At 43.5% G+C, this 25,107-nt stretch overlaps 3 protein-coding genes across 3 annotated transcripts; 2 read left to right on the top strand and 1 right to left on the bottom strand.

Moving 5' to 3' along the window:
- Positions 1-577: 577 nt before the first annotated feature.
- On the top strand, positions 578-1,045 carry N7511_000853 (uncharacterized protein; the record flags this gene model as incomplete). Its single annotated transcript, XM_057123278.1, has 1 exon — positions 578-1,045. The coding sequence occupies one exon, from the start codon at positions 578-580 to the stop codon at positions 1,043-1,045; it is 468 nt and encodes a 155-aa protein (XP_056989011.1).
- A 17,548-nt stretch (positions 1,046-18,593) lies between these two features.
- On the top strand, positions 18,594-19,633 carry N7511_000852 (uncharacterized protein; the record flags this gene model as incomplete). The annotated part of the gene is made up of 2 exons (XM_057123277.1): positions 18,594-19,200; positions 19,251-19,633. 2 exons carry the CDS (start codon positions 18,594-18,596, stop codon positions 19,631-19,633), a joined length of 990 nt encoding a protein of 329 aa, XP_056989010.1.
- Positions 19,634-21,370: 1,737 nt separating this feature from the next.
- On the bottom strand, positions 21,371-24,537 carry N7511_000851 (patatin-like phospholipase family protein; the record flags this gene model as incomplete). The annotated part of the gene is made up of 4 exons (XM_057123276.1): positions 21,371-22,315; positions 22,440-22,858; positions 22,923-23,453; positions 23,538-24,537. 4 exons carry the CDS (start codon positions 24,535-24,537, stop codon positions 21,371-21,373), a joined length of 2,895 nt encoding a protein of 964 aa, XP_056989009.1.
- Between the last annotated feature and the right edge of the window lie 570 nt (positions 24,538-25,107).

Here is a 25,107-nt window from a genome sequence, read left to right as displayed (position 1 = left end):
TATTCCAACAGTGGTCAAGAGGGTATGGTCAAGAGAGGGTGGTCAAGAGTGGGTTATGATGACGAGATGCTCACCTTTGAATTCCTCTGCCCTGTTTCCGAGGTCATCTTTCAAGCGACTGTCAAACATAGCTTTCACGGGATGTTTACCACTGGCTCAGTCTTCTCTATCCATTAAGCCAATGAATGATATAGCAAGTAGCGCCATCATGTCAATGCCATCAAGTAATTGATCACTTTGATCCGAAACTTCCCTATTCAAATGTTGATCTAGCAAAGTTCAGCGCCTACCTCGCCACCCTCAATTCTGTGATTCAATATCCTATCTCATTCGCGGCAGCTACTCGCTCGGGCCAAGAGCATGATAGTCTTCATTGGATATTTTTTCAAGTCACAAAGTCCTTGTCCAGTAGTAAAAAGCTCATTTATGAGGGATGGTTATTGCCTGGGCTTCGCCAGACTCTGCATCTTTGTGACCAGCATTTCCTGCAACCGTGTAGGTCGGCCTATAATATAAGATGTCACCGCTGTGAAAGATTACAACTTTTCGCATCTCATTTCTGAACAAGCAAAGCCTAATGGAGGAAATTGTGGATGTTGTTCGACAGATTGGCCGACAACAGGGAGAAAATGTATACTTTCGAGCTTGCTACACCCTTTTCAAACACCTCCAGGACAAGACCGAGCAAGCTTCCGAGGACTTGATTCGCTTGCACCAATCTGGTGCTTCTGGTTCATTGTACGATGAATTTTACCCCGTATACCAAATCGCGCAAGAGCTCCAAGCATCAGTCCAAATCCTGGCTGACCAGTCACGTAAGGCACAGTCGGCCTGTGAAGAATTTTGCGAGCTGGACCCTCGTTACTCAGCACGTGAAGCTTTCAAATTCACCGATAGCGCCCAAGAACCTGGCAATGTTGAGAATCATGCAAACCGGGGTGTTTGTGATAGCCCACGGTCGATGCAGTTCATAATGGTGCCAGTGGATGATCTCTTTTTAAGAGTCGATTCGGCAAACGAGAACGTATCTACTTTATCTTTGTAGTGATTTTTACCTTAAATGGGGAATTATATCATTTGCTTCTCTTTAAATGGTTGTCGAACATCTGAATTTAGTGATCCGAGACTTAGTGTGGCTACTCAACGATAGAGCTTTCGCCAATAACAACCTTTTTCCTACTTGACAAAGCAAGGTGATACACTCCAGATATAGAGTGAGCATACCTAGCCGGGAGTTAAGCGGAATCAGAAAGAAATGATGAAATTGATTTTGAAATGGCATGCACCGGCTTTGTAAGGTTCTATTCCAAATCTACATCAAATACAGCAACAAAACATCTCAATCAACCATGTCAAAAGGGCTGCAAAGGAAAATGCCACTGCTAGCCAGGCTGCAGCAATCGAATGCGCCCCAAAATTTGCATCAGCTCCTAGAGGGTGAAGAACACTTTGTATGGCACCTATAATCAACCCGTATATTATCGTGATCCCAATAGACGCACCGGTTATGAAAATCGTTGCAAACTTAGTCACAGTCAGACTTTTTCATTTAGAATCAACCCACCAAGGTCTTACCAGTGAAGAAATGATAAGCAATAGTTTTGCTCGAGAGAAAAACATAGTGGTTACACCGAATATGACAGCGAGGAATGTGAAAACAAATCCCGTGATATAGGCTGAAATAGACCACCGAGAAATATCATGATATCCAGAAAGAACCTTGTTATTGTCATCGGGTAATACCTTATCGATATCTGAGGAGACTGCCCCAAAAATGCTTAATAAGTCAAATGAGAAAGAGGTACTGGGCTGCGAGCAATTTGAATATGATGATTTTCCCTTCTGTGCTTGGCAATAACCCCAAAGCCCAACATAATAACAGTCTGGAAGGTGTAAGCTGATCTCGTTGGATAAAGATTGGACTTCATCTGTTATCTGGCTCACTGCAGTCTGTGCAGCGTCTGAGGCATATATAACCGCCGTCGAAGCACTGCTCACAGCACTGTTGGCCTCACTACTAGCTTTGCTTGCGATATCATTCACCCCGGCAATACTAAGGGAACGACGTAGATGCAAGTTCTCTAGCTTTGGGAACTCGCTTAAATTTACCTGTCATGTATTAATATATTGTTCTTGACTTTTATGTTATATTACCGTGCCTTTAAGAAATACAGTTCAGTGGGAGAAGTGGTCGACACGCATCCCGCGAACACAACGGCTAGGCAGACCAAGGCCGATATCGAGAAAGTCAAAGGAAGTAACTTTCCCACGCGCTGGAGCATTTCGCTAACTTAAAGTTGGGTCTTGCAAGAGTCGAGTGTTCTGGGGCTGAATTTCCTTAGTGAGACCCGTTCATGGGCACGTAGAAACCATGTGCTCTTTAGAAGAGCGATGGGTTTTATATTTATGTTATAAAAGCATACAACAGTACGGTGATCTAAATCAGGACCCAGATTTACATGTACTCACTTGATTGCTTTTCTTTTTTGCAATTGGCAGCACGACCCTCATTTTGAATTTTTAGCTAAATTTGATCCAACGTAGTAATTTGACCAATTCTGTTCGCATTCTACTATCATCAGATCTACTAGGACGGTTCAAATTCCAACGGTGAGCTGGTTAAACGCCCTCAAAGTTCTGCGAAAAGACTAAAGATCACTCTCACGTTTGAAAAGGGACGTGTGCCATCGTAGGTCTCGAGTTGAGGGCTGCTATAGTATGTCCGTCGAAGAAGCGCAACACATGAATTGGCTCCCTCCTCAGAGCATTTAAGTAACCCTGCTCGCTCAGCAGACAAGTTTAATCACATCGCACTCGTTTCATTAAAAAATGACGCGCGTAACCCAAACCCAAGCAGAAGAGGTAGATAATAAATTATCCATCTATCGCAAGGAGCATTTCAAGATGGCCGCACGTGTTGAAATTTCTCGTCTTGTATTTGAAAAGAACTTTAAGCGGCAAATGAGCAATCGTCAGAATATCATTCGACTTGAGCGAATTTTGAACACTCAAGGGTGTCTTCGCTTGATGGAAGAACATCATGTCCCTATATTGGTTCCTGAATGTGATTGGGAACGTCGCGTCAGGCCCCGACTGGTAGATGGACAGTTTCATCAATTGGATGTCGATATTGATTACCAGCTGCGCGCACAGGACCACGAAAGTCTGATTATCGCGGCAAGGAACCAGCTCAGTCCTGCAAATTCATGGTGGATTGTGGATGTCTATGTCACAGAGCAAGTAGGTACGCAAAGTGATCGCTCACCCCCATTCGATCTTTGTCTGATTTCACTCAAGCTAGTGAAGAACTCTTACAAGAGGAATTCATTCGGTCACTTCGAGAACGCTTCCCAAATGATCAAACCCCTCCGGATGGGCTAATATATCAACGGATAAGGTATTATGAGGGATACCTAAACGGCCCCGTAAACAGAATCGCAGCAAACCATTGGTGGGCTGCTTTAGAAAGGGTTCCTGGAAGCAAAAAAGGAAAGTATTTGCGAGCTTTTTTCAAACATCCTACACTGCCTCAAGCCTTCGATGATCTACTTCCCATAGCAGGTATCTGGGACGGCATGCGAATTGGAGTGCTTCATAAATTGTTGGCAATGCGTTGTGATGAGGTAAGAAAATCGCTTCTATTGAAATAAGCAGAAATCTATGATCGAAGGGCTAAAAAGATTTACCAGCCTCTTCGCTGCTATTTGAATCACATAAAAAAAACATTTTTCGGCTTGATGGGAGACAGGGCTGACCTCCTGGCGCGATTGGATGGTGTGACTGTCGAATTATTACAATCCAGGGCACCTAAAGTCTCTGCTCGGGACTTGAAGTTCTTAAAGGATCGAATGTCCAAAGAAGAGCTGTTCCCTGATATTGAAGATACTCAGGACCGCTCTGAAATCTGGGAACGATTGAAAGAGATTCAGTATCCCATACTGACACTAGAAACATTCTTTAAAGACAGGCAAACTCTGGAGGTCGGCCGTAGCGTTCTCCAGAAATTTTGTATTACTGATCCTCATCGGAGGAGAACTATTGATGAAGGCCTAGTTGAACAATATGTCACAAGTGTCCCCATCATGACCTCAAATCTTCAAAATGGAATTCGAGGAGATCTTTATGATTTGTGGCGTTTTAGTTTTCAGTACGGGTTTGAGATGACGGATCAAAAACGACGCGTGCCGCGGACAAAGGTTGGGACACAACACGCGGCAACTCTCGCTGAAAATAATCACACTATTGTACGACAGAACCTATGGCAACATCTTTCCTGGTTGACCAGGGAGAAAGGGCTAAGCACACCTCTTGTGTATGGGCTTCAGCCTCACTTCGTTGAATTACCACCCCTCATCCCCTGTGACTGTCCCGCAAACGTGGAAGATGATATCTCAGTAGAAGGGCGATGTGGAAGGCCATTTACAGACTCAGTAGAGGCAGACCATTTTGCGCTTTCGCGGGAGGTATTGGAACAGCCTTGGAGCTCCCCCCGGCTTACTGCAGGGTTTGCTCGGCGATCGGTATTCTTGGCATATTTCCGCTATCTCAAAGATGAGTCCGACAGTCAATTCGTTCCTTCAGTTGAAACCGACGATACAGGCTCTCAAGCTTCTCTATGGAATCCAAACTTCGAAGACATGATTCAGGCTACGATCATTCCACCAGAAGAAAATGCAGCAAGTGTGTTTCCCGTATTCTCTACTCCCCATTTCGATCCCACATCGGTTGCTCCGACTATGGATATTCAACCGAGCTGCTTTAGCATGAAATTCATCATTCCCGGTGAGCCTGATACACTCGTGCAGCTGCCAAATATTCAATCCGCTTTGACTGGATTCTTCGAAGGGTTCTCGAGAAATCATTTTTATATATATTCTCGCGACAACCCAACACGGGGCATTAATGGGAGAGATTGCTACTCGCTTTACTTGGGAAACCAGTACCTAGTTTTGCACGCCGAGTATATAGGTACAGATACTTCCCAAACGGTGTTTCACCAGGCGACCAACCAAAACGAGACAGGAAGGAGCAAAAAGCGACGTTTGAACGAGAACGAACAACAAGAAATTAATTCCTCCAAAGAGTGGTTGAATACGAGCCTCAAGGAATTGACACAAGAAAGACATGCATATCAATTCGAGATGCGTCTTCCTGAGACGGAGATAGAACTATGAATGATTTATGAAAAGGGTCTGATTATAGTAAGAGACGAGTGATCCTACAGTTAATGAACTAAGAGAATGACTGTGTTTTAGTAACGGAGATGACTTTACACATCTGTTGTTCAACAAATTTACTAGGCCGTGAAGAAATATTATTCTGACACATGAAGGCCTGTTCATTCTGTTGGTCGTCATAAAAGAAGCCCTTTGAGTTGATCCTGTTGAAGACTAATATTTTTTTTCAAGTTTGAGATATTTAGCCATGGAGTTTCGCAATTTCTGGAATTGAAGCACACAACTAGGGCGGTCAGCTTTACGTTCAACTTTTATGGTTGTTTATGTGTAGGACTTCGTTATGAAGTAAACAGCTCAATATTAATGGGAGAAATATCGGCAAATGGAGTATATGAAGGATAATCAGAGGACGATTACGATTCTGGGAGCTTCCCAACTATATAGCAAATGGGGTGAGTTATATCTAAACGAGAGCCTTGAAATATGAATGGTCCTGATAGTTAGCCCTTGGCTTGCTTGGCATTAATAATTTCCACATCACGTGATAATCCTGTACTGTACTTCTGTACATTGCTCTCCATAATTCTCGATTAGATCTCTTTATCTTGTAGCATGTGTATGATGGTTGTATTATTATGGAGTTCTGTGGGTCACGACCCAGTATGATAGTTGCAGGTCTAACCCTCATGCATGAGTAGTGCGTATCAGGGTGACAGGACAATACCATCAGTACAGGGGATCCAACACTTTATGCAAAGCAGGGTGCCTGGAAGTCCAAACCTCTCTCAGCCCCTATCCGCGTCCTTTAATCCCCAAACCTACTACTAGATAAAAGTATGCAGATAATTTAGAGACAATTCATCAAAGAGATGTATTAACTTCACTCGGCCAACTAGCCGTGACATGAAGGCAGCCTAATACAATCAAAAGCTAATTTGTGACGACGGGCGAGGCTCAAAGTCCACCAAACAGGAAGACAGGAACAATCTGTGGAGCTGGCTTATCTATAAATTACAGATATCATATATTGTTATTCTCTCCCTTTACTCTACTGCTTGCAACTCTTACCGTCAAAAGTCACATGCAACTACTGTGTTGGGATATAGACCATCTCGTGTATTCTTTTGCCCCTTTCTAGTCACAGAGTATTTATTTACATTGTCTGCCCGCCAATTCTGATGTAGTAACTAGTATCCTGCGTCGCATTACTTACCATGCCAAAGGTGTAATAGTTCGCGATCTGGCAGCGTTCGAACAGATTTTTCGCTGTAGGAACAAGGTCGTCGCACTTAACAGCAACTTGCTTGGTATTCTGCAAACATGATGTCAGTTACTATACGATAAAGATAATGCTGTTACATCTTACGTAATTACAAAAGAAAAGACCGGATTGATTCAAGTAAGAAACCCGAGCGCAACTGTTCGAGTCTGCGACACACATTTTCTCCCCTTCATCACGAAGATGCTGAATGTTGTCTGCAGTGGGACCTACATATGCGATTCCATGCGTAAAGTCACATTCAAATAGAGACTATACAGAGTAAGTAAGTCACCCGCTAGAAAGAAGGGGGGGCGGAAGAAAATACGTCTCGCTTCTTGGAAGCAAAACCGTTTGGAAGGGTCGGAGCTGGAAAGCTTGGGGATTCTAAAATCTGTCCTTGCATATTAGCCATACATTGATAGCCGAAAAATAAGAACTTGTACCTCTCTTCTGAACACGCTATCTCGAGTGCTGCTCGCCTGACTCGTTGGACTCCCGACCTGTACAGACTCAGCCAATAAACACATAAACTTGCATGAAGAGCCCCTAACAGCTTTCCATAGAATCACACAGAATATGAGAAGGCTCTGTGAAAGGTTCATCATGACGGAAAAGCTTGCAGATACGCTCATACCGGGATCTCTGGTAGATTTTATATTACTTTGATGTCTACTGAACTTGTTTCTAGAACAATGTTCCCAATCAAGAATAAATTAAAAATGCATGGATGATGGCTGTTAGCTACACATTGTGATTCTGAGGGGGTCAGGGTTAAATTCTGGGTCTTATTTTGATGATTTCCTGGAGTCATCGCGGTGGTCTCCTCATTAAAAGGCGGCGCCATCTACAAAAGGACGATGAACAGAAGAAGCAGCGGCACAACTCTCAACAAAATGGCCCGTTAGAAGAACAACACAGTCCCTGCATTTTTGTCATGCTTTTCAAGACTTAACCGGATTAACGGATCCTGAGGTGTTATGTGTAAATCAAAGACAGAAGCTCCCGAACAACGCTAGGCGGTAAGATAAATAGCGGAGACTGCATTATTTATAAAGAGTCTAGATTTCTCCAGTTCCAATCTTCGACAACAAGCTTTTAAGTATGTATGGACACTTTTTACTTCTAGTATGTGCTGCTATAGCTAGCGCAACATTCCAAATCAATGAGTTCGCCGAAAGAACTTGCGATCTGCTCGATATCTGGAATCGAAGTACCAACACGAGAAGCGCAATTCAATACACCCAGGACAATGAAGGGTACTCAATCTTACTATCTAATGACTGCCACGGCAAACTTAGTGCAATTTTAGGCAAATGTGAGTACGATTTGTGCAACAGAGGGTATGTCGCCTCTAAAAATGCCCAGGTTCAGACAGTCCAGGCCTTCAATGCAACAATATACATCTATCGATTGCTGAAGAGTCGCTAGCGTATGGAAACATAACTAGAAAAGCATTGGAAAGGAGACTGCAATCTGATCAACAGCAGTCCGAGAGCTGTCCATATTTTACGTCCGACTCCCCCATCACAACCAGCTCAGAAGTTGATATTATTCCGAGCCTCACCCTCGGTATATCGGACTTGACCGAAGCGCTGACTTCAACCGTCATTGGAAAAATATATCCTGGCCCCAGTGACAAATCACGTACTGTGTATACACGTGCAAAAATTTCAACTGGATACCTAGGATTGGAAAGTAGCCACAGCCAGACCCGTGGCTCCATGGAAGCTCTGCCAACATCAATTGGTCGTATCTGCTTGATTAAGTAAGATTATATTGCCTTGATGAGAAGTTTTCATATATTAACTTCAACTCTTAGGGAATCGGAATATCACGCCGCCGACAAAGGAGGCAGATGTAGGTGCTCTGATGGCGACACAATTGAGTTTGCGGTGGGTGTATGTGAGATTGAATTTTGAAACGGATTGCCTTTTAGTACAGCAAAGTCTATTCTAAATTAAAACTAGCCCCAAATTTTTATTTCTTTAATTGCTACACTGCTGGCACCCTTGCAGGAATTTTTCACCTCGATATAACGGAGATTTGTAGAGCCTAGCATGTAGCAGCAAAGACTTATAATATCATGGAGATATTGCACCATTTGCTTTTGTTTGCTTTTCTGTCAAGAAATTAAATTATCAAGAAGCGGGAAATTGTATGAACTCTATCTGAGTAAAAATATTTTGCGCAAAAATTCGCATCAATCGACCAGTTTCTGAACGTACTTGTCTTCAGTAAGTGTCATTAATCCGGAGACTAAAAATGAGCAAATCGCCTGTATGAAGCAGGTAGAAAAAGTTTTTTGCATCTTCTGTTCAAGTCTCGCGAAATCATGTCCGACTTGCGAATTTGAGGGAACTACTAAGCTAACGCATGCCGGTTTCATTGATATCTTATATAATATACAGGGCTTATATACAGCGGAGGACTTAAGCACTATAGCGGAGGAGATGAAAAAAGCGGCAGGGGTATATCTCTGTGTGATTGTTAAGAGAGCTACTGGATTTATAATTCACCGATAGCAGCTGCCTTGTACGGCACGACAGTCACCAAATACCAATAGAAGTGATCAACAGACAATGAGGAGTAAATGAGAAGCTGATAAATGGAGGAAAATGACATTTAAAGGACAGATCTTAGCTTCCTGAAACGATTTCTCATTTGAGTAATGATCCCCAGCACCACGAAGAGGTGTCTGTCCAATTGCTGGAGGTAGCAACTCACTGCGTGATTTTGCCAGGTAGCAGCGATGAGCCGTGCAGTTCATCACGCTTGAAGACACGATCACTCTGTTTTATCTATGTTCCTGCACGAGGAGGCTTCGGGTTTTATACCTTTCGGACTGTGAAGATTGGTAAAGATCGTCCAGTACGGTTAGCATAGCACTGCATTCTTCAACCAGGCAAGAAAAAAAAATACAGAGGCTTTAATTGCTTGTCCGAAGGAAAAAATGACCCGGTTGACCCCGCTGGGGCAGGAAATTTGCCGTTTCTGGGCTACTCAAAGGTTGATTTCGATTCACACCACCATTTAACCAAGGTGAGTTAGAACGTGCAATTTTTTCACTTTTCTTTTTTCACCTCACGACCCGCCTATAGTTATACTATCTATCTATTACAAGTTTACGTCTTATTTTTCTGTGAGCTTTTTGCAGATGCATGCCCAAATGCGTAAATAATAGGAATCTTTGAGGTCTTTTAAATTTGAGAGCTCTTGGTATGAGTGTGCGAATATTTAAAATGGTTGCTTAAAAAAAGGATGGTCTAGAGGTTGCACAGTCTGGCATTTATCCCTCCTTAAGCGTTTATTGTTGACCGTATGTTGACCGTCTGTTGATCGTCTCTTAATCGTCCGTGTTGACCGTACGCTCCGTTTTGGACTGTATTTTTGCCAGCTTCCTCCCTGAGCTCTATGTTCTGTTCAGTCCTTTACAAAATGCTAATCTAATGAGATATTGGATAAATCCGTGACAATGCACCCAAAAATTCAAAGAAGCTAGTGTGGCTCTCCTCCAATTCCAGTCATCAACGTTGATTAGGAAACTTGCACCACGTAATTGTCATGATGCAGTTGGACACCCAAAATCAAGCAAATTAACAAATATTGTCCGTTCGAGGTTCATCCAGCTAGTAATCTCGAGCCTAGAGGTACTGTAGAAATAATCCTCTTCTGTTCTTCAAGGTGTACATATTCTCCGTTATCGGGTGGCGGTGCCGGGAGAAAAATCCGATCTAGCGGACTATATACGGTAACAGAGTTTTTACACCGTCAATAATATTCAACTTCAATGAGCTCTGCGGAGTAGACTGATCAGTAATTTGGCTTGTGCATATAGTCGTGTCTAGTTCTTGGAAATGCCATTACTTCGACCCAGATTCCTGGCAGTATGTAAGGCTTACAACTTAGACAGAAAGAGCTATCCTTCTACTGAATGGGTGAAAAGGCTTCGACCTACTGTATTACCATCGATTTTCTAATTCTCCATTGACAGCGCTATAGACGTTTAGACCTCGAAAGAATGTTACAGTAAGTAGATGAGGTTGCAGAGAATAAAATAGAACTGTTTGGTTCTCCTACACAATTGAGAATATACATGTATCGCGGTACATTGGCATAAGGACTCCCCTACTTTTGCGATTTGTCAGGCTGTTTTTGAAATCCATTTATTTGCCAAAAAAGCTCCTATCTTCAACAGTTCCACGTTTTCGTCGGTGATCAACTTGTTTTTGAGTTCGCCAGGAACAAGATGCAATAATATGGGCAGTGTTCGAATCATGCGGTTGTACTTTGGGTGCGCTGCCGCTAACTCGCGTAGCAAGGCTTCTCCATCGGTATAAAAATCACCGCGATCTTTAAGGTGATGTTTGATTAGCTGTAACTGTGTTTTGCAAAGCCTCTCAGTCAGACTTAGGGCACTACGGCAAGCTATTGGCCCCAATGTTTTTGCCTTGAACAGGGCTCTATCTTTTAACGCAGCTGATATAATAGATACACTGGCTTTGGAGCCATGCTGGCTCGGTGAAGATTTTCGAACTCTGTTTTGCTTGCAGAAAGTCTCGGTGCTTTTTTCTTTTGTGTAATGTAGTGCTGATACATGTTCTTTGTTCGAGCGAACGGCCAACGTAATCCGGCACTTAGGAAGTATCGTTTCTAGCTTGTTTTCATTCAATAAGTCACTGGTATCCCCGGAAATCTCAGGACTGTAGAAATGATTTGCTTTTTCGGGCATTTCAAGTGGATTATGCAATACACAGGACGTTAGGGATACTTTAGTTGACGCGACAGAAGGGAGAAGCTCAGAATAATCTTCATTATTCCTTTTCTTCGTTGGAACAGCATCCATTGTTTTGAGTTTCTCAACCAGGGAAAAGAGAGAAATTAGGAACGAGGGAGAACGGATATTCAAGTTCCCCTTTATAGGTTTTCGGAAAGGGGACAGGATCCGAGTCACTCAAAATATTTAACGAACTAATTTGGCAAGAAAGTAATACCAATTGAGGGATTCGAGTAATTCCTCATGATTAAGATATATGCAATAGTACCTCACTTTTCAACTTTTGATTTGGTAATCTACGGCAGGTGTCTACCATTTTGCTAGCGGATGACCGGAAAATGAAGGGCTTGCACCGCAATTTCTGCCGGGGGTATTTCTTGTTTTATTTTCTATACATCGAGTGCTCCTAAATTCGCAGTACTTCCCATGTGGTTTCATTTATTGTATGGTATCACTATGTTAGGGACAACTTAAAGTTCAGCCAGAGAGAATCGATTACAGGAGCATATTCTGAGGGCTTCTTTTTATGAGACAATGTAATATGACGAAGAATATATAAAGCGGGGACGAGCAGAACTCTGGTTTATTACAGGAAAAAAACGATGATTCACTACATTTACGTAAAAGGTAGAAAGCATGGAGCTACCGCGGAAACTTCATATCACCAAATCCAGCTTCTACAGGAGACCATGAATCGGGCATTTTCAGAAAGTGCCCAGTGCCATGGTGTTTATTATAATCAAGTTCGCAAAAGGCGTCATCCATCCTGGCTTCGAAAGGGACTTTTTCGCGCGTACGCAGGTCGCAAAGGAATCAATACTTTGAACGAGGTGTGGTACGACACATGGGTATTCCTGATCAATCTGAAGATTGAGGGCGATATGAACGAGACTCTCATGCGAACTCTTCTACAGTTACACATGAAAGTGGAGAAGATGGAGTATACAGGTATGGAACCCAGTGAAACTGCAAGGCGCATGCGCCATTTGAGGGACCGTATTCCGTGGTCAGTTAGTGGAATAGCGGAAAGGAGAGACACGGAACGCTTCCGATACTTTGGAACCCGATTTGGAGTAGGAAGGGACATCTGATGTAGAACAAGAGCAAATTTGCCAGAGTAATACATGTACTGTACTGTAAATTAAAGCATTTACGATTATCGTTTCTTTCAATGCATCTTGGCCGAATAACTATCCTGAGCACCCAATATCATAAACTCCAACACTGGCTCGTAGTACTACTGACTCGTCCTGTTCTCTGCTAAACTTGTATTTAATAATATATTAATTCAGCTAACTGGATGTAATTTCCTATGATTATGTCCCTCGTGTAAGACAAGTCTTTGTTTTCTCGTAGCGCATCGGATAAATCCTTGTACTACGATACAGTTATATATAACTGCAACCGCACACGGAATGATATAACAAATTTGTGTCAGATTTTGTTTGTATCACATTTGATTGCCTAGTCATTCGTTGCCTGTTGATATCTAAAAGCCAAACTAAGAAACAATAGGAGATACCATCTTATTCCAATTATGGCTCGTGCCAGCCTTGAATTATGAATATGCAGAGAACCTTGATATCTCCAAACATTCAGGCGCATCCGGGAGTGTGACCGTAGTATTATCTGGTTTTGACTGGGAAACTGAACCTCCGTTTTTACTGAGCCCGCCAGTCCGCGGAAAGAAAAACTGGTGTAGATATAAAATAACCGCAAAGAGCAACGTCGCACCGGTAATGCTCCCCAGTATAAGGCCTACAACATGGATCGACAAGGCTCGAGATGCGCGAGAATTATCCGTCGTCAATTCTTCTATTGCAGTCTTCGTGGTGGTCGTCTGCACTGTGTTTATTAAAGCCACAAGCTGGCTTTTGGTCTTGATATTGGGCGGGCTGAAATCTTGGTCACCGGACTTGAGCGTGTTTCTTGGTGTTTGTGTAGGCTTAAAGTGACGAGAGAACTCAGTCAATGGCACAGAGGCTTTTAAATTGACGCCTGTTGCCTCCGATCGAGATTCAGCGTACATAGTTCCCAGTTGAGTATCACCATCGAACTTAACCATTGAAGATTGATCCACAGGGCTTTGAAAAACTCTCATTGAAGATAAAGAATCCATCGAAGTAGCTTGAGGCACCTGGTATGAAGTGGCTTGGCTTGAGGGAATATGAACAACAGATTGAAAGTCTCCTGTAGAATCATGATGAGCGTCAACTGAAGGCCATGTATATTGCAATAAATCTGGGCCACCGTTGGCTGCGTTCGCGATGTCAGCGTCAGAAAATCTGTTGAAAGGCAATGTAAAGTGAGAGCTCTGTGAATCTTCATTTACTATGCCGCTGCTCCCTAGATCATCGTCAATATTGGAATATCTGGCAACACAATTGGTCGTCTCTCTGATAGTGGCGCGAGTTTGTATGGCTTGAAGTGGCGAGGTCCAACTTTCGGCTATTGCTTTTGAATCTGACATAGTCCATTGTAGACTGCTTGTAGCTTTGAGAGCGTGAACTTCGAAAGTTGCGAATGTGCAAGACGATACTCGCATTGATTGACTATAGCAGATATCCCAGCAAGCAGGGTCTCGAGCGCCGCGATCAACATTGCATTCTGCCATCTCCTTACTAATTGGATTGTGCTGATGAGTTTTGAGATTCAAAGACAGAATATGATAGCTGGAAACTTGAATATATCTTATGGGGGGCCAATGCAATTTTGTAAGGCTATTGCGGTTGTAGCGCGTGTCGCATGGGTCGATAAATTAGTCTGTCCAAGTTTTAGGACCCCATCGCCAATTGCTCAGGATATGAGCCCATTACTATTCAATAAGCGTATGTCATTGACTGATGCCCGAAAAAAGGCGCTAGTTGGTCAAGAATAACAAATATGGTTATATATCAATAGCGTGTATCGGACCCCTAAATTACACCTTTTAACAACCAACTCTTCGTTCAACGTTCGTCCTCATCTATTCTATCCCTTATTATACCTCCTGTCGATCGCCGCACTTAAGCGATTGCGCAATGTTAGTTGCCCATTGAAACCTTTCATATCAATGCCAAGTTACCAAAGTAGGCCGACATTTACCACGGTTAGATTTAAAGCGCCAATATGATGGCTACGACTTATTTAGTACTGGTCACAGCCGATTGGAAGCTCCATTGACCTTCGCCCACAGCCCCTCTCAAATATGTAGTGCTCCAAGCTATTTATATCTACCTACAGTACAGGCTTATCTCCACGTTATTTGAAGCATGCTGAATCGTAATTTTTAAAGGGTTCATGTACGCTTATGAAGATGCAGAACTGATGTCTGCTTAACTGTGTCTTGCCGACGTGTATGTTTCAGCCTCTTATTACTGGCTGAATGCTTCTCTGTGGAGTTGGCGCCCTCAGATCATGTTGCAACTTATAATGATCTGGGCATTGGCACGAAAAAAGTGAGGTATAGATTTGCGTTGGGTAATTCGTCCTTCGGATGATCATAATTAGCAATTCTAGTCAAATGATGAAAGCCATGAAATGTTGAACTTTTGGCGAAATACTTGGTATCTTGGTACATATCTCAAAAACAACCGCAACTTGTATCTTATCTCATGAGCTATAAGTACTGCTAGCTGGAGATTTTGATGTAACTTCGCCTCTCACACAATAAAAAAAGCGCCCATGCTGCTCTACCTGAAAACAGCCATTTGTTTCGCCCTCATACTCACATCTTCTTTGGTCAGTGAGTTTGATTCAACTTTTAGACCTAAGAACTAACCGAATAACTCCAGGTATTTGGCCTTGTAATTGGTTCTGCCGAGCATATAAGTAGTGTCGGTTGGTCTGATTGCGATCCCGGACGTTGGAGCTGATATAATCAAAGTCACCTGTATTACGCACTCCTCATATCCTGTCCCAGAAATTTCAGCTCTCAAGTGCAAGCCATGGTACGTCTCAGCAGGATTTAACATTGAATTTCTTATCAAACTCATCAGCGCTTGCTACCCACCAATTTCATCGACACCCAACTCAACATCGACGGCGCCACAGACCGTATTAGCTTCACGAAGCGTCATTTGGTACAGTGCGCTAGGCACGAGGATCATACATGTTTCGGACTTCAAATGTAGACTATTCAAGCTGTTTGGCTGGGATTACAGCCAGCGAAGTCTCAAACATCTCCCCCTTTGGAACAAAGACGTGGTAAGAAGGCGCTCCGGGATCTTCTCCAGTTCGCAGATAAATATCAGCTTCACCAGTTTTTTGCATTCCCATTTCAGTATCAGCATGAATCATGTAGTCACGTGGCTGCACGAGAAGCCCAGAAATGGCGCAACAGAACCGAACTTTTAGGGTCTCATGTCAGGACGAGAAATTGATGTACTGGCTATTACTGAACATGTCCAATAGAATCTGTAATTGATTGAAGGTCTGTAGATCGGTTGAGCGATCTCTGGGACCTGCTGTCCGTGCTCTGGTGTTTTACGACACCGTATCCGAAGTTAGTCCGAATACCATACCAATACTTGGGGAAATTGGGTGAAAGATGAACAAGCCTATCCCAAAATCTCATAGCGGTAATTGACCGCTTCCTAAGTTTGACATCTCCTCATATTGTGGCTGAACCACTTTACAGTATCGAGCTCCATATCCTCGACCACTTCATAGATTTGGCCCAATGTGACCTTGTGCGGATGTTTGTATGATAACTATACGATACAAAGCGACGAACCGAGTCGGATGATTGGCTGGGAATGTTTGAGACGTATAATTGATCAGGAACACGACTTTGCTCGAAAGAGTAGTAAAGGATAGGTTCCAGTGCTTGCCTCATGTAACAGGCCCTTCTCAAAGGCTCATTTACCTGTGAATTAAATGGATGTTCGCTTTCTTCTCTTAAGCTCCTGGCTGCCTCTAGAAGAACAGCACTGTTTCAATATGAGGCTGGTGCATATCAGGAAGCAAGCCGCGCCATCCAAATTAGCCCCAAGATGTCTATACAAAGAATCAAGTTCGTTGGAAATCAACGTTGCTCATTCTTGTATAGATAGCCTCATGTTTGCCTCTGAGAAAATATGTCAATTTATACCTCGGAACTACAACAAGCACGCCTTTGCACCAGCTCCTGTGGACGGGACCAACATGAACGAATCTAAAATATTTTTCTCTTTCGAAAATAGTGTAAGCGCTCATACATTAAGCGTACTAGACTAACAAAAAGTCTGCGAAGGAATTCAGACTAATGTGTTCACTCTTTATTGCCGAACCAGCGCGCAAATGCAACAGCCTAAAGCATTCTCAGGAAGATTCGCTGGTTTGTTTAACCTGCCAACTGCCGTATGACGTATACCGCTCACTGTAGGTCTTAATCCGCGATGCGTAGTCACTGTATGGTGAAATCTCTTTGAACAATTGCTAGACTATTTGCGAGTATAATGCAAATGAGTTATTTATTCGCACCGACTGGCAACGCGTCTCTCGAGGCGGCATTGTATCTCCCGAATACCAAGCGGTTAATAGAAATGCCAACCTCGAATAATAGGCATAGAATATTGCATTGAATATGCATTGAATATGCCTTCAAACTTCCTTTGCGAACTTTATTGAGGTCCCGGCAAATGTCCCTGCAGAGGTGAAACGATATGATGAGGAATGCTAGATTCAAAGCCGTTTGACCCAAGCCCAACCGGTTAGCACTGATCAATACGCGTGTAGTACTATATGTTTAAAAATGAAGAAATTCACTTGACCGATGTATGATCGACCAGAGCCTTTTTAGAGGGCTTTGAAACCAATCTGCCACCCCTGGACCGATACGGCCTAGAGCATTATTTCTATATGTACAAATCCAGGATTAGATAAATAAAAGGCATGAGCTGCCTCACTCCATTAAACCACAATCTCATCTTTTACGGTGGGTGTCTACTTGCTTTTGTTGCTAGACAACATCGAATTTCGAGATGGCGTTGGTAGAGGATCGCTTGAAACAGAAACAGAAACAGAAACAGGAGCAGTTGCGGAAGCGCCGTCATAACTTGCTACGCCGTCACAATGATTTCTGGCGCTTGTATTCAATCAAAAGTTGGGTGGTTATGGAGATGCCAAACGGCCGCATCTACACGTACTGTTCTCACCCTGACATTGCAGTCCCAACAAAAGAGGAGATAGTGAGACTTTACTTTATATCTGGCGTTTTGGATGTATGCTTTGCTAATATCTACAGTCTCAACATCCTAATCCTGCGGACCACAAGTCTCCAGCTGACTATGAACCCCCTGACTCGGTCAATGAAATGATACCAAATTTGCCAGCGATCACTGTGTTGGGGCGTTGCAATAAGCTATGGAGTAATTTGTCGCACTTTGTATCCCGATAGCAAATGCCCACATTTTTGAGGAAACTAAGAGCTGCTTTCCATTGTAAAGTATTTGTGCCGAAGTAAAAGCCTCATGCCATAGATGGACTCTGGTCGCGTCTTTCAATTTTAGCGAAGGTTGGAATTCCGGAAAACCCAACGCACAAATAGTATTTCTAGAGCTAGAAAGGGGAACGTGCATTTTTGGCGTGGTTCGATCACTCCTTTGCAATGAAACCAACCACGGTAAATTTGAGTGCCGTTATAATGCGATTTAAATTGACAGCAGTTGATATTCGGCGTGATTGATATTCGGAATGGTTGATATTCGGAGTGGTTGATATTCGAAGTGGTTGATATTCGGAGTGGTTGATATTCGGAGTGATTGATATTCGGAGTGGTTGATATTCGGAGTGGTTGATATTCGGAGTGATTGATATTCGGAATGGTTGATATTCGGAGTGATTGATATTCGGAGTGGTTGATATTCGGAGTGGTTGATATTCGGAGTGGTTGATATTCGGAGGGTTGATATTCGGAGTGGTTGATATTCGGAGTGGTTGATATTCGGAGTGGTTGATATTGAGAGCGGTAAGGTTACTGTTGAACAAAATTGAGGGCGCCCCGTGCCATAGACACGGTCAAATAGCGGTATTATGAGGTGCAGGACTATTCAGGTACTCCAACTGTTACAGCGGTTCATGCTGAGAGGGTGCTTCAGACCAACAGCGGTTGAAATTGGGTGCGAGTAAGCTTATAGGCCCAAAAGCCTACCAGAACCAAGCTGGAATCCGACATCATAGATCGTCGATATTGCCAAAGCGTGCTCTACCTCGCTTTCACGGTGAACCGGCCCTGACTTCTTAGATGGAAGACAGCTTCGATTTCGTATATATAAAGATTGTCCCCAAGAATCTGATGGCCAAAGCTGTCAAGCCCATTCATACTTGTTCTTTTATTTCTTGAGAAGTCCCTTTATTTAAGGGAAATAGCGCTCACCACTGCCAATTTCAAATTTTCGCATACATTTCTTGACAAAACGATATGATAACTGCTAGCTTCAAACCCATACGTGGAAGTGGCTCTCCGTCTCATCGGCATATAAAAAAGACCATCCAGGGGTCCCCCAAGACTTTGCATCTTCCTCAGATTTGCAAAGTAAAAGGGGATATTTCTTCGGTGTTGATTGTGAGGCAAGAGTCGCCCTGGAATAAATACCGACCAGCATTTTTATGCGACATCGCGGGTGAGGTTATCATAGCGACTAATCGTTCCAATCCATCTCGGTTGCAAGCTGTACGACAATATCCCAAAGCGGATGCTGAAAGACTGATTCAACGATTTGGCTACCTTGATCATGTCAATATCCTTTCGTCTCGAGACTGCTACATAGACTCAAACTCCATATATGTTTTTGTGGATGATTTTCCGCTCACTATGTCGAATATCGTTTCTTCTCCTGGTATATATCCTACGGATACAGAGCTGGCTGCAATCATGTCGCAGGTACGTCTCATTGGGTCCAAATTTTCTGATAGTCTAACAAAAAAGGTCCTCGACGGTTTATGCTATCTCAGGAGGTTTGGTCTCTCATATCGATCATTTTCGTGCCAAAAGATTCTGCTAGGCACAGATGGCAGAGTAAAGATTGGTTGGTCCTAGACTATTTCGAGTAAAAATGCTGCTGATAACCTTTCACAGCCTGCTTGGATCAATGTACAGAATTATCGCCCATGGAGAGCCATAGAATTTACTTTAAGGCTATTCCAAGTGTTCTGATGGCGCTTATGCAAAAGCACGAAAAGGATGGAGGGATTACCGGAGTCGAAGATTTAGATCGGTGGCCGGTCGACTCAGACGCTTTTGCGTTTTTAGCAGCAGCCTCAACTGAAACCATCGATTCATTGAAAATGGTGAAACCTTCTGTATCTGACATATCGCATTCACTGGACATGACTGAAGCTTTCCAGCACCCTCTTATCACAGCAAGATTTCAATCCACTGAGGACCTTGTCATGCTCGCGCGACATGCCTTGTGTGCCGGGGTCGCTACAAGTAGGTGTTATGTAGCGCCACAACGCTAGCTAAACCTCTTTTGCTGCCTGGATACACGTATATTCCCTAGGTTATAAGGGAAACCGAGTTCTGGATTTAATTTTCAATTAACTTTCAAGTGGCCCTTTGAGAAGCTTATCGTCGTATAAGACTCGCTAGTTAGGTTCGAAAATATCAGCCCCAGCAGACCATTCGAGGCTGGAGCATCTTACGCACACATTAAGCTTAATAATAACCCCAAGGATAAGGGTCAGCCTCCGGGCGGGCTGAAACTCATTATCGTGAACGAGGCAGGATCCTGAATACGGGCATTTACCATTATGGGTAACGAGATTTTAGGTAGCTATGACTTTATCCTCCAGCAATCAAGTGAAGCTCTCATTCTGATATTTGGTAATCCTCAAGCAGCTCTACGGTATTAGATCAAATAATCATGCTTTTCGGTGTTTCTTGTAACGTGTATATCGTTTGCCAGGGAGCATAGTAGATGGGAGTACTATCGCTACGGTATCTAAATATTTTTGCCAATTATGGAGTAGTCCCGTCAATTATTCCTGTAGGTCGGTAGATTCATCAATAATGTCTTGGAATTTAGATTATGATCAAAATCTATGTAAATCATTTCATATGTTTCGTAGCCGTTGCAGTTTTTGAAAATTTATTGACAAGAATCATTCAACGACTATTCACAGCCGTTCGTGGATCAAATCCAGCGCGTGGTATGGTTGACGCGTGAGACTTTCCACTGTCGTTTCCATATCTGCTCGGCCCGGGCTTCTCGAATTCTGGACTGCTCCAGAGCAACACGAAGTTTGCGGTCTGCTTGAAACACCCGTTCATTTTCAAGCGGTTCTGCCTCTGGCTCGAAGTGATACTGCAACATCAACTCTTGTGAAACTTCAATAATCGCCCTTGTCAAATTGAGAAAATTTTGGAAACAAGACCGATAAAAGTCGTTCTCATTCTCTTGTTGGTCGCGCTGACAAATCCTTTCCTCCTTCAGCTCTTGAAGTGACAAGTGATTACCTGACTTTGAGCACTTCAGACGTGTTCGGGTAGTTTCCAACGCCATGGTAGAACCTCGGGCCAGTGCAATCTGATGATCTAGAGAATTTATTTCCGGAAGATCGTGTCGAATAGGAAGTATCATTGGCATCAAATTCAACATGCTTTTCGGAGATTCTGGTGAGCGACTGTAAATGCTTGAGGCATTATCTGTAGATGGATGTCGCGCAGTCGCTTTCAATGACATTTTTAGTAGCTGCATATCTCCTCTTGGTACCTCGACTGTCTTATATATGTCCAAAGCACCAATCCCTGAGTGGCGTTCTTTTCTGCGGCGGTTGCTGAATTCTTTCAAATTCCCGCCTGTAAAGGCTAAGACCAAACCAGTGTCAAATTCCTGCGGGTCGCTCACTTTGACAAAGTTGTATTTTCACAATGCTTTTCACTGTACAATATGGCGGAACACTGATATTCGGGTTTATTCTTATTTCTGCGGCCTAGTTGAGAAAAATGTTATGAAAATGGGTAAAAGATGAGCGACAAATGGCGCGAAGTTTTGCTATCGACATCGGAACAACCCCCCCCCCCTCCTACTTTCCCATGCTTCCAAACCGAACGTAAGAGCTTACTGAAAGTCAGACTTGCAACAGTGAGTAATTTATTATAGATTGGACACCAGCTAACGAGAATAGATATTGACCGGTCAGATACAGGAGGGAAAATACAATGTGTTCGATCTTTAGCAAATGTATTATAATAGTTTATAGTCGCCGCTTCTTGTGTATCACGGCAGGCTCCAAGAATTTGATTTGACGTTTGAGCCGTGGGGAACAGTAGCAATCCCTTTTCGGGGGCCAGGAAGCAACCAAGTGGTCTAAACGACCGAAGCGGGAATTTGCTTGCTGATCATCGAGGAGCTCTTGCATGGATTTTGGAAAGCCGCCAATCTTTTGAAAGAATGAACAACCGGCAATCCCAATTGATGTCATTTCATGAAGTCCATTGATTGAAAATGTCACCTTTTTGCGGTAGTACCCACATACATGACAACCATCATTTTGGTCTACGTTTCCAAGGTGGTGGCCTCGGACTGTTTCAAACCTTGCGCCTGGAAATTCAACCATGATCAGCTTTACCAGGTCCCTGGAATATGATCGTGAGCACAAAATTGAGCCTTCACAAAAGAATTCTCCTTGTCTTTTGGTTGGCAACTCATCGAGTTCGAAGAAGAAAAATGCGGTCGCTAGGGTGGCTCTCACTAGTTCAGTCGGAACAGTGTATTGCATTCTGGACATTTCTTCTAATCTGCTCACGTCATCCAAGCGAGGAAGAGGTTCGGTCAGCTCGTGATTCAGCCGAAATATGTTTGACCTTTCACCATCTGGCACGAAATTGAGTGCCTCACGAAATCCTTGCTCCCCATCCATACACGGGGAGGACATTGTTGCTCGAATCATGCGTGGGATGGCACTGTCTTGCCATATACCCCTGGTAGCCTCGCTTGTTTTAGCCATAGAAGAATATGACCCTGTCCCGACTGACAAGAGTAGATCATGGGTTTTTGCTGAAGGCCAGATGACCATAGACTCCTTCAGCGCAATTCCCACGGGATTGTTGGCACGGACTCCGCCATCCTGCAGCGATCCAAATCCTAGAAGAGTTTTTTTTCGAAACAAGCTGCTTGTCATTAGCCACCATCTTCCAAGCTATAGGTATACTTACGCAGGGACTGCAACACTGCATTCAGCTCTATGAGATTTATTCATCAGCTCTCTTCGTTGTTCCGAAGAATAATACATCGGACAAATAGCAGTTCAACGCAACTCACACCTGACATATGTGAGGATTCTCATCCGCCGTCTTAGGGATAAGGAAGTGATATGCTGCATTCACTTCTCGCTGGCCCATTCCACGATAATTTGCCAAAACACAAGCTTTCCCATCGGAAGTGCGACTCGTTATGATGGCGACTCGACAACCGGTGGAGCTTGTCGTCGTCGTCGCGTCAAACAACCGGCGTTGGGGGTCGACCACCTTTTGCAAGATATCTCCCAGTATTTTTGAGTCATACTGGCAATCGGCCAAGATCCCTGCGATATTCTTTATCCATGTAGCACACCGATATAGTTGGGAATTTGGTGCATGTTTAGTAGGAGATCCGAAAATCCTATGCGCAATTGCCGGAAATTTCGCGCAGCTCTCCTTCGCGGATAAGCCATTTAGAACCATATCCAGTTCTGAAAGCGCCCCTGTTCAACGGTCAGTATATTTCATTCAAAGGTGTAGTCTGTACAATAAGAATTGGACGCTCACCAACACTTGTCCCAGCAAATAAGTCAGCGACCTGTGTTATCGATATTCCACCAATACGTTTTTCTAGTGCTCGCAGCAGCCCTAACTGAATGATACCGCGAATACCTCCCCCATCTAGACTTATCACGATCGGCCCCTTAGTTGGTGGAAGTTGACGAATCGTGAGATTCACTGCCTCCTCACAGATAGGGCATTCCGGTAGATTGATATGGTACTCGGCGTAGGAACTTTTAGACCCATATATAACAACGCAATTGTCGCAGATTGCATGCCTGCAAGGCAGCATATGCTCTGGTGGACCACACATGCAAATAAAGCAAGTTGTTGTTGAGTGCAACCCTCCCCATCCACGATGAAATTGTACAAGCGATTCGTGACGAATTTCCGCCGATGTCTTGGACATCAATTCGGAGAAACTCTTGATGAAGCAATGTAAAATTTGATCGCAAATGAATGAAGGGTTCTCCCCCTCCCAGGCATTCCAACAACGCGCCCGATAGAGGGCATTGAACACCAGCTTCGGTTCAAAAACTATAACTCAAGAGGATTAGTGATAACTTACACAAAGTTTCTGCGGGGTCAAGGAGTAATTTCATTGATGTAGAAGTTGCTTACGATGCATTCCGGGTGGATAGGCATCCAGAAGAAGAGCCGAGGCGATAAAGCTGTAAAGCTCATTCTCGGAGGAAACAGAACTTGCAACCTGCGTTTTCAACTCTAGGAGGCAATCAATATTTGTTGTTTTCCTTTTAAAGCCCTCTCGTGCCACCAAAAGGCAGTCAAGATTAGCTGGACTTGGACTTCCTATTTGAAGTTGAAGACCTCGATCCCAGAGTGCGTTGAGATGCACAGCTGAGAATAAGAGGCATTTTTCTTTTTGTAAGGCTCGAATCTCTTGAATTTCGTCAAAAATAAGGCTTCTCAACGGGTCGAATGTAACGGACGGAGACATTTCTGCTCGGTCGCGGAGATCCAAAATTGTGACTTTGCGCTGCGCTAACCATGCATTGGATAATTCAAAGTCGTCATCCGGGCTCTGTACTTCAAATTGAGAATTGCCTGATAGCACAATAAGCACACGCATCATACTATGAATATGTGAAGCCCCGATCGATAGGGTCCCAATCGGTGCATCTAACAGCTGTTGTACATTTCGCATCTCAGAGATGGTGTCAACAAAGAAACAAAGAACCTGCGTCCATGGTAATATCTTCTGTGTAATCACTTCTTGTTGAAGTTCTGCTAGAGACTGAGACTCCCCGACGTTAAGTGCATATCTTCGATGTCTGTCTTCAGACCACCTAAGCAAGCGTGTGTCACTCAACCCAGCATGACTAAAAGGGTTACTTTCGGTAAATATGACAGGGTATTCAGTATGGGCAGTCGCTGTACTAAGATGTGCTCGAAGGAGTCCAGAAGGTCCTTTGCGCGTGATGTTATTGCGAGGAAACAAAGCTTGCAGAGCTTTGATACGATTTCCATTGCCAGCGAAATAGACAAGAGAAGGGTATTGCGAGTCTGGGTGGCTCATCCCCTGAACAATTTCTTCAAATCGCCCAGTATCTACCAATGACCTGCCTGTGCTGTCAAAGAGGATATCGAGCAGCGCTGCCATATTTATCTTCTATGCTTCGCTGAAAAGATGGCTTTCTGAGAGAGCTGGTGCTTTTATATCCTTGGTTTCCATCTTGTCTAATTTTTTTGAGGATGTCCTCCCATCACTTACTTGATAAATCCATCTGACAGTTCCAATATAGCGACGAATGATTTGGACCTCATATTATTCCAGCATAATTTTCAGAAATCAGAACAATTCCCTGTTATTAATGGGCCCACGCATAAGCTACATGAGGTAGGTCAAGCCAGTGTCCCATCAGAATATCAATACCGATAGTTTTTTCTCTGGTCAAGGGTTAGCTTAGTTCGAGGCTATAATTCAACTCCGGGTCACATCGGCACTTCCAATTTTTTGCGGTCTCACTCTCGTGCTCGGCTATCTACACCATGCGCTCCACTTTATGCGGTATCCCTTTGATTCGCGATGGCCAAGACAAAAATGAGCAGTCAATCCTCTCCAGGGATACCATAACAGCTAATATAAAAGAACTGCCTTTCCCCTTCGTCTTTCAACTATTTTAAAATACTTTCACACCTCAAATCTTGTTCGTGGGCTATGCAGTTCGGT

Source organism: Penicillium nucicola (assembly GCF_028828085.1).
Source record: "Penicillium nucicola strain IBT 29836 chromosome Unknown utg000001l, whole genome shotgun sequence".
Taxonomy (NCBI): Eukaryota; Fungi; Ascomycota; class Eurotiomycetes; order Eurotiales; family Aspergillaceae; genus Penicillium; species Penicillium nucicola.
This window is presented reverse-complemented; position numbering and strand designations above follow the sequence as displayed.